A 9,927-nucleotide genomic window follows, 5' to 3' on the forward strand; every position below is an offset into this window, starting at 1 on the left:
TCTATTTATACAGCATTAGCCAGTTGTCAGTTTCATATCAAGAGTCACCTTGTAGGGGAGATGGGCGGCATACAAAATTAATAAATAAATAAAATAAATTCAATTAAGAGAATTCTGAGTGAGTTTCTGTATTGAAGGGGAGTGATTTAGAGCAGTGTTTTTCAGCCTCAGCAACACGAAGATGTGTGGACTTCAGCTCCTAGAATCCCTCAGCCAGCATGCTATTTCAATGAACATGGACTCAATGAACAATGAACATACATCCAGCATGCTGGCTGGGGGATTCTGGGTATTGATGTCCACAAGTCTTCAGGTTGCTGAGGTTGATTTATAGCCATTACATAGAGTCGGAAAATGCAATTTTTCATGGCAAGGGATCACATTTACTTTTTGAAAGGCATGCTGATTTCTAAAAAGTTATCTCTAAAACTGTTTCCCCCAAAGAGTGGTAGCAGGGCTAGGATAAAAACCACAGTTGATTTCCTTCCCATTTGAATTTTGATGAAATTATAGGATAACTCTTTATGTATTTAATCAGTGTTCTCTGTCATTTTAACAAAGCATTTCTTCAGAACGTTCTCAGTCTCGAGAGGCTGCAGGCACAGTTTGTGGAAGCAAAGTACTGCCCAGGTTGATTTTAGAGGGCAAAAGTTTAGCTACTTACATGTTAATATAGCAGCTGCTGCCATCCTTGCTCTTCACTATTCATAATCTTAGTATATCTAGGAAAATGGTTCTTTGTGAGCTGGGAAACTAAATTATATGGAGAGACCACATTTCAGGTGATTTGCTCAAGAAGTGTAGTTGCCTAAAGATGTTGAGAATCCTGAGAACAGAATCTTCCTCACTCCGAGTATGTGCACTGCTTATGGTTCCCTAAGACAATGGTAGTACTGAAAAAAAAACCAGATGCCAACAACCAGAGCATAGAACAACTCAAAGAAGTAGTGGAAGATGTGGAGAGAGCTGGCCCATAGAATCTCCAAGAGTCAGACACAAATGAATGGATAACATCATCATCATTGTTAAAAAAGCAAATATTTTAATCATAATAATGCTTAGCCACTCAGTAAGATGGTTTGGAATGCTTTGCATACTGTAACACTACAGTACTTTTATACTTCAGTGTGTCTTTGTCACATGAAATTTTGGAATGTTTGAATCAGCGGAATATCTGTTTCTGAATCAGTTGTTTTCCGGTAGGCATCCTTGTTTATTGTTCAAGCTCCAGTTCTGCATTTTACAGCCCACAACTGCTGTGCATGCTGACAGAGTTGTCACTCGGCCCAATATGCCAGATCCAAAGACATAAAACTGTTGAATCATCCAAACATGAACTTCTGCTATGAAATTTGCTGCAAAACATTCAGTGGTTTGCTTTAGAAACCCCACTCCAGCCTCTAACCTTGCAAAGTTTTTTTTTTTAGACTATTATTTTGCATCTCCTCTTGTGCCTGAAGGCATTAGGTTGTCATTTGTCATTAGCGTTGTCTAAAGAACGGCCTTCTGTGAACATGCAACATGTCAGTAACACTTAGGCTGGAATGAAGAGAGGTTCATCATCATGCAGTGCTTTGAAAAGTTCACAGCCAACTGCTGCATTGCTCAATGGAATGGGAGGATGTCTGGGAGAGGAAAGCAAGCCTGCAGACTTACTCTTTTAGCAGCTGCTTTTGCTTTGGCAAGAAAAAAAAAAGGGAATCTTCTGTTCAGGTACAGATCAAGAAAGTTCTTAAGGTGTTTTGATGATCCTGGAGGAGTCTTCCTAAAAAAGTGTGGTCTAACCCCTTTGAGATGAATGTTAGACTCATAAGCCGTTCCTGCAGCGCATGCTGGATGTTGCTAGGATACTAATTCAAACATCACACAAACTGCATTCATGCTTCTTAACAGGGGTAAAGAATAATAGCAATGGATGTTTACATTGTTCCCCCATTTCATAGGATCTCTTTCTCTTTCCTTTTGACAGGACCAGGAGGGTCCTTTTTAAATATTTTGCCCAAATACTTGTTTCCTGCGTAAAATCTCACAACCTGGAATGCAGTTGTTCCCAGTAGTAAAACATTACCAGTTTAGTAAAAATTTGTTCTTTTCATAGAAGTCCGAATTATTTCCAGTAGCGACACAATATGAAAAGCAATCATTCAGATATTTGCACAGCAGGATGGCATGCTGTTTTGTGCTGTTTTGAAAGGGCCTTCTGTATTTTTAGACACTTTTTGAAAACTATTTTGAACTCCACGATTCCTCCTTGTCCTCCTTTTCCCTACTACTTAAAATAACACTGAAATGTTTTGAATCCTCAGTTCGGCTCTACAAGTCCTTTGTCTTAAACTGATACTCTCCAAATTATAAAATCTCAGTGTCAGCTCTTTTGTAGATTGCATTTGAATAAGGATAGCATATCTCAAATACATTGAAAAGAGAGAATGAAGAGAATATTATGTAGAAAAGTAAAACAGACCCAGCACAATTGAAAACTTATGTCAAATATTTTGTTTGGCTTTCTCACCTACACTTGTATTTCAGCTGTTAGTTCCAATCTATTCTTAAACCTCAAAAATGCACTTACATATTGTAATGGCTAAGTGGTTTCCTTTTCCAACTATTAATCTGATAATGATTGACATGTGCATTAAACAAAGACCACAAAAAAGTGACTGCACTTCTTGATTTTAATGAATCGACATTAAGGGAAACTGAAGGCATATACCTGGAGATATAAATATATTGTGAAAAGCATCATTTCTTTAAAGGGTTGCTACTCCTTTTAGTTAGCAAAGGAAGAAGTGAGGCTCTGTAGGGATTTTGTTTTGAAGTCATTTGGATATTGAAAAATCTGTACCAGAAACTTTTTGAATGTACAAAATATAAAGGAACATTTAGTGAATAATGGATAACCTGGGAATAATCAAAACAATGTTTTAGGAGACTTGGTATCCAATAAGGCTTTGCTAAGATTTGGTTTGCTTCAGAGTTCTGCTTCAGTAGATCATATTCTAGGTCTTTGGCATGTGTTCAGCTGCTTCTTCCCAAAAGTTACCTATTCTGAAGTTCTGATAGATAACTACAATATTAGGTAAAAGATTAGACAAGTTCTGATTTCCCTATTCTTGACATGTCTTGAGCCTCTTATGCAAATAGAATGGCTACTTTAATAGATGTGGCTGGACTTCGTCAGAGGGTGAATTAATATCTTGCAGTGGAACCTGTGGAGCTTAAAATTAAATCTCACCTTGAAAAATAAACTAGAGGTTTAAAAATTAAGCCCACTTACCACCAGTCAGGATTGATGGGGTATCAGTATTAATGTTCCTTGTGAATTAAACTGTGTGTGACTTTCCGTGTCAAAATTGCTTTTCCCAGTCTTAAATCACATGAGGTGTTCAAGAGGGACTTTTCAACATTTCCTAATTGTCACCTCATCCATGTAGATTCTTTTCATCCCTTCTGAGGCCTGTAGCCTTGTGTGCTGCTTCTTGGCAATCTATGTGCCATTTATTTTTCTGAGATTTGATGTCTGTTATGATGAAAGTGTCAGTGCTCCAAAGATTAAATTGATTTTCTTCCTTTCTCTTCCCTTCTGTCCTTGTGTCTAGAAACAGTATTGCTGCTTCAGCAGTGTGTGCCTTCAATCTCAGTGCTATTACACAAGCCTTTAATGGACCTTTCCGTTACCAGGAGAATCCAAGATCTGCATGGCTCCCAACAATCAACCCAATTCCAAATTTTCAGGTATTTTAGGACAATTTCAACTCACTCAGAACTTCTTCTGTTTCATCTGTGGTAAAACATTGTAATCAATCAGTCTTTTATGTTGACTAGTGTTTCAAGTTTGGACATAAAGAATTTAAATTTATGTGGGTAGGTGGCATGTGTGAATTAGCGGATAGGAACAGAAGCCTTGATCTGACTGTATATAAAAGAGTAATAGAGTGATGCTATTTGTGTCATTTCTTTGCTTAATATAGCCAGGAAGAAGGATTACAGGAGATATTATTCACTTATGTATCTATTTATCTGTTAGGTTTATATCTCCTTTTTCTTTAGGAGTTTGAGCTGACATAAACAGGATTCCCAGTTCTATTTTCATTTCCATAACATTACTTTGAAGCTGATTAAATATAAAGATAGTGGCTAGCCAAAAGTCATCCAGTGATCTTTGACAGTCAAGTGTAGGCTTCAGTTTCGCAATCTCAAATCTTACAATGACACCTAAATGTTTTAGCAGTAAGGAAAGATATACATTATTTTCCCATGTTAGCATTGTCCATCTCCAAGATTATATTTTTTTGACAGTAAACCTTCAATTCTATTCAGTACAATACAATTCAGTTTATTGGATATGGAGGCTGCCTGACTCCCAAAGATTTGGGGCAATTTACAATATTTAAAAGACCGCATAATTGAAAAGGGAGCATGACCACCTATACAAAAACACATAAATGGCCTATAGGAAAAAAATTGCCATCACAGTTTTGTTCTATAAACAGTCTAACCCCAGGCTAGGAACAAAGCCAGGTATTTCTTCTTTCGTGTCTAGATCAAACTTTAAACTTCCAGAATAAAGCCACCTTTGTCATTGGCCAAAAATAAGTCATTATTAGTACATGTTTCTGGTAGCAGCCAACATACCAGCAGATGGGCCGGGCTCTGTGTCTCTCCACATTCACATAGCCTGTTGTTATCCACTAAAAATCTCCACTTGAGCATATCGGTTGTATATTTAGGCATTCCAACTCTCAATCTATTTCAGGGTCCTCCAGGTAGTATAAGGGAGGTCAGCCATATCCTCCTTTAATGTTATTCCTTGCTTGATAGTCTCCTTCCTCCATCTTTTAAGTCAGTTTTGACAAAGCCAGGTTTTAAGAGACTTCAAGAGTGGAAACCATGTTTATCTTCAGAGGCTGCTGTTCCAAAGAGTTTCCTCAGCTCTGTGATATGACTATTTAATTGAAGTGACCAAGTGTCTATCCATTCTGCCTACTTGTACCACTGTATTGTATTTATCAGGTCACTTTGCATATGTGAGGATTCTGGTAACTCAGCGTTGCCAGTTATTGCCAAGGTTGTGTTTCAGCAGAAGACCCACAGCTGACCTGTTATCAACTGTGTGCTTGCTGCTCTATCCCTACCTGCTGCCTGCCTTTGTGGAAGGTGGCTGCAGACAATAGCTTGTTGATTCCATTCCTGTTTTTTATGCTAGATACCTGTCAGATACCAGTTCACTGGAGGTGTGTTATGTTACATGCTCCCAACTTAAGTAGCATTGAGGAATATTTTGGACATTCTGTAGTCCTTTTAAAAGAATAAAATTTGCACTGCAAAAGAAGTATGAGAAGATTACAAAGCCAAGGTGGGAATCTTATAAAAAAGAATGTAATAATAGTAGGTAACAGGAATTTTTTTTTTAAAAAAATAGAGAATGTTTCAAGTAGAGAAGAAACAGAAGGTCAATGAAGCCTTCAGGAGATAGCAAAGATAATATACTGGCTGGAAAAAAATTATTGGAGAAAAAATTAATTCCTCACATGCTTTCAAGCAGGACATTTAATATAAAAATGTGAGCAGTTGAAAAATGCACAAGCAATATTTATGTGTGTGTGTGTGTGTGTGTGTGTGTGTGTTCTTCAGAGATGAGATATGTAGGATAAGGAGATTAGGGATAACACTTCATAAACAAAAGGTACTTACAAATGAGTGACAGAACAATTTATTCAAGAATATTTTAGGTAAACTTTAAAATAATTGAGTTAAATAATACGAGACTAAATACCTTTGTTCCTTTCTTTTTGTGTTCCTTTCAGTGTGGAGTACTGAATGATGATGGCCCCAATGAGAATCTAACAGAAAGGATCCTGCAGGATGCTCAGCGCTTGTTCCTAATGAATGATGTGGTGCAACCTGTCTCTGTGGATCCATATGTTACTCAGGACAACATCCGTTTTTCCAAATTGGTGGTTGACATTGTTCAGGGCAAGGATACACTCTATCATGTGATGTACATTGGGACAGGTGAGTGTGCTTCGTACCAGAGGAACTTTTCTTATCTTCCATTGGTTCAGTTGATCATCTAAATTCTACACTGAGGGTTTTCAACAATAAAAATGCTGTGAAAATTGACCTTTTGTTATATCAATATCAATAGCACTTAGACTTATATACCACTTGGCAGTGGTTTACAGAGTCAGCCTATTGCCCTCAACAATCTGGGTCCTCATTTTACCGATCTCGGAAGGCTGAATCAACCTTGAGCCAGTCAGGATTGAACAGGGCTGACTTAGCCTGCAATACTGCATTCTAACCACTGTGCCACCCCAGCTCCTATGAATATGAGTACTAGCCTTAGGAGTAGGATATAAACCAAACAAGAATAAGAGCTGATTTTAAGAAGCAATGAATCCTGAATGCAACATATAACTTTAGTATAACAGTTACCCAGGATTCTAGGGACCTTATTTTTTAGATTATTTAGATCACCTTTTGTGACCTTCTGACAAACAAAGTCAACGGGGAAGCCAGACATGTTTAACAACCAGGTTACTAACTTATCAACTGCAGTGATTCACTTAACAACTGTGGCAAGAAAGGTCGTAAAATGGGACAAAACTCAGTTAACAAATGTCTCACTTAACAACAGAAATTGTGGTCGTAAGTTGAGGACTACCTGTATATAGTAAGAGGATGTCTGATGGATTATTGTAATAGTAGTAGTAGCAAGTAGTTACACTTGCCTCATTGTATTAAGCTGTCTCATGAAGTAGTATGGATATCCCCCCCCGCCCCTTCCTTCATGGATATCTTCAGGTAGAGGCTGGATAGCTATCAGTCCAAAAGTTATAGCAGATCCTGTATCAAGCAGGGATTGAATCCGGGTTCCCCCCTTTCACTGCATCTGTGATTCATTTCCACCAAACTGTATGGTTGTATTCCTGCAGTTTAGCTTGTCCCATTTTTTCATTTCTAGCCTCCCTTTTGAAAGAAATACACCTCCCCAAAAGTAAGTAGAGCCTTTACCAAAGGTTAATGGAGAAGAGACCCACTATAAAAAAAAACAGACTCACCTAATATTTTCCCAAATGGGATTTTTATGAATAACAAATGTTTTCTGAATAAAGGTTCGATTTTAGAAGAGATAGCAAATAGATAGCAAGGTATTTACAGTGTAAATATCTCTATGTTATCAGCTTTCTTGTACATACACCCAGGCTCTCAGATAAGGAATATTAAATTGCTTTGCCCTTAACAATTTAGGTAAAGCATAGACAGTTTATAGATTGTAAGAAGCATATTTGTGCTATTAGGAATATAGGAACTAAGGTAACATTTTGGTGATTTTTCAGTGTTCAACAGTTGGTAGAAACTTAATTCATTAGTCATACTGGCTGAGGCTTTGGGAATTTTAATTCAAAATACATATAGAGCACTAAATTGCCTGGCTTTAATATAATCCTGCTTGGTTTAACTTAATATTATCTATTCTAATTGGCAAAAACTCTCCAATGTATTAGGTAAAGATCTCTGCCATCACTGATTCTTCCCCCCCCCCCCCCGAAATCGAACTTGGACCTGCAAAGTATGTATTTTGCCATGCCTTCTATATCTCCTTTGACTAAAACACGCATATCATACAAATAAACATTTACATAAAAATCCACATACATATACCTCTCCTCTATTGGTACATACATATACTTAAATTTATTCTTGAAAACCACAGAACCATTTTCAATTTCTCTGAATTTAAATTTATTTTAATGTAGTGATTAGTAGAAAGGCTTCCATGTCCTTAATAGTTGCTAATTTAGATTGTTGGATGGTTGTACATTCTGTAGTTCACCTACTTCTGGTGTAATCAGTGAAACTGCCTTAGTCATGTGACACTTGTTATTAAGCTTTAAGTATTAGGTTGATCGTCACTGTTGGCCTTTTTTTATGATAGAAGAACCTGAAAAAGTCCCTGAAGTATTATAAAAAAAATTACTTTTGTTACGGAATTCAAGATGAACATTTTGGCTAATCATAATTTATGCTGTGGCTCTATTTAAAAAAATGATTATATATTAAGAGAACATTGATTTTATGTTAGGATAAATGGGTCCTCTAAATGCTACTATAATTTACTCCAGGACTACACAATAGGATCTCGGAGTCCTAGTGGACAATCACTTAAATGTGAGCCAGCAGTGTGCTGCAGCTGCCAAAAAAGCCAACAAAGTGCTGGCTGCATTAACAGAGGGATAGAATCAAGATCACATGAAGTGTTAATATCACTTTACAATGCCTTGATAAGGCCACACTTGGAATATTGCATCCAGTTTTGGTCACCGCGATGTAAAAAAGATGTTGAGACTCTAGAAAGAGTGCAGAGAAGAGCAACAAAGATGATCAGGGGACTGGAGGCTAAAACATACAAGGAACGGTTGCTGGAATTGGCTATGTCTAGTTTAATGAAGAGAAGGATGAGGGGGGACATGATAGCAGTGTTCCAATATCTCAGGGGCTGCCACAAAGAAGAGGGAGTCAAGCTATTTGCCAAAGCGCCTGAAGGCAGGACAAGAAGCAACGGGTGGAAACTAACCAAAGAGAGAAGCAGTCTAGAACTAAGGAGAAATTTCCTGACAGTTAGAACAATTAACCAGTGGAACAACCTGCCTCCAGAAGCGGTGAATGCTCCAATGCTGGAAGTTTTTAAGAAGAGACTGGACAGCCATTTGTCTGAAATGGTATAGGGTTTCCTGCCTGAGCAAGGGGTTGGACTACATGACCTCAAAGGTCCCTTCCAACTTTATTATTATTATTATTATTATTATTATTATTATTATTATTATTATTATTATTATTATTTTCTTGAGTTGGGAAAGTCATACTGTGTTCGTATGATAAAGGAGTGCTTTCTAAACATGTGAAACTACAAATAGTCTTCACTAGAGCATTTTTTTAGAACCATTCAGTTCCAAACACAATGCTCCTTTTCATTGGTTTACTCATTATAATATTCAACATGAGAAAGACTCAAGTTTACAATATAGAATACAGTGTCTGTCTTTCTGTCTGTCTGTCTGTCTGTCTGTCTGTCTGTCTGTCTGTCTGTCTGTCTGTCTGCTGTCTGTCTGTCTGTCTGTCTGTCTGTCTGTCTGTCTGTCTGTCTGTCTGTCTATCTATCTATCTATCTATCTATCTATCTATCTATCATCATATTTGTCTCCCACACAATCAAAACTACTCTCAATTAACATGATACCAAAAAACAATTTGAAACATCTATGGTAATTGCAACAACAATATAAATCAAATCTCAATTGTTATTAAAAGTACAATTCAAAATAAGGTGAAAGAATTCACAAATAAAACAACTGTAAATAAATAAACGGAATTGGTTGCTCTCCGGAACCTCTCTGTCCTTAGCATCTTTGGGAATGCAATCAGGGAAAGGGCCAGCCTGATTTCTGCAAGGAGACTTTTCCAGAGAAGGATAGGTAGATAGAGATGGCACTTTGTTCACTCACCATTTGTTCCTTCCTCCAGGGAATACATAAGGTTCTCTGGGGTGGTAGCTCTTAAGAGAACAAATCTCTTTGTCTCTCAAGCTGTGTCTCTTAATTTAATTGCATCTATCCACTCTGTTTCTTCCAGGGAGGTGTCTGTGCCAGCAATTTACTGTTTAGAATGTGGTTTGTTCCATTCCAATTTAACTTTTAATTAGGTCCAGCAACAATCTAAGCAACAGGAGCATAGATGCAGAGAAATAAGTTTCCATAAATATCTTGGACCATAAATGTATAGTTTAACCTTATCTTCTCCTCAAAGGACAGAACCCTTCCTCCAATCTCTGAGCCCCAATACAGAATGGATCATCTTATCCCGTGACCCCCAACTTTACTCATTTGATGATGAACTTTGACAGAAGCTTTCTGAAATGCCACA

At 37.4% G+C, this 9,927-nt stretch overlaps 1 protein-coding gene across 1 annotated transcript in view; it reads left to right on the top strand.

Annotated features, from left to right (window-relative positions):
• SEMA5B (semaphorin 5B) overlaps window positions 1-9,927 on the top strand; it is a 154,027-nt gene that overhangs the window by 66,523 nt on the left and 77,577 nt on the right. Inside the window, exons 8-9 of the mRNA XM_015818923.1 lie at window positions 3,600-3,735; window positions 5,808-6,015. Coding sequence (XP_015674409.1) covers window positions 3,600-3,735; window positions 5,808-6,015 — 344 coding nt within the window. The remainder of the gene's footprint in view (window positions 1-3,599; window positions 3,736-5,807; window positions 6,016-9,927) is intronic.

This window comes from Protobothrops mucrosquamatus, unplaced genomic scaffold (genome assembly GCF_001527695.2).
Source record: "Protobothrops mucrosquamatus isolate PMUCROS unplaced genomic scaffold, P.Mucros_1.0 scaffold822, whole genome shotgun sequence".
Lineage (NCBI taxonomy): Eukaryota > Metazoa > Chordata > Lepidosauria > Squamata > Viperidae > Protobothrops > Protobothrops mucrosquamatus.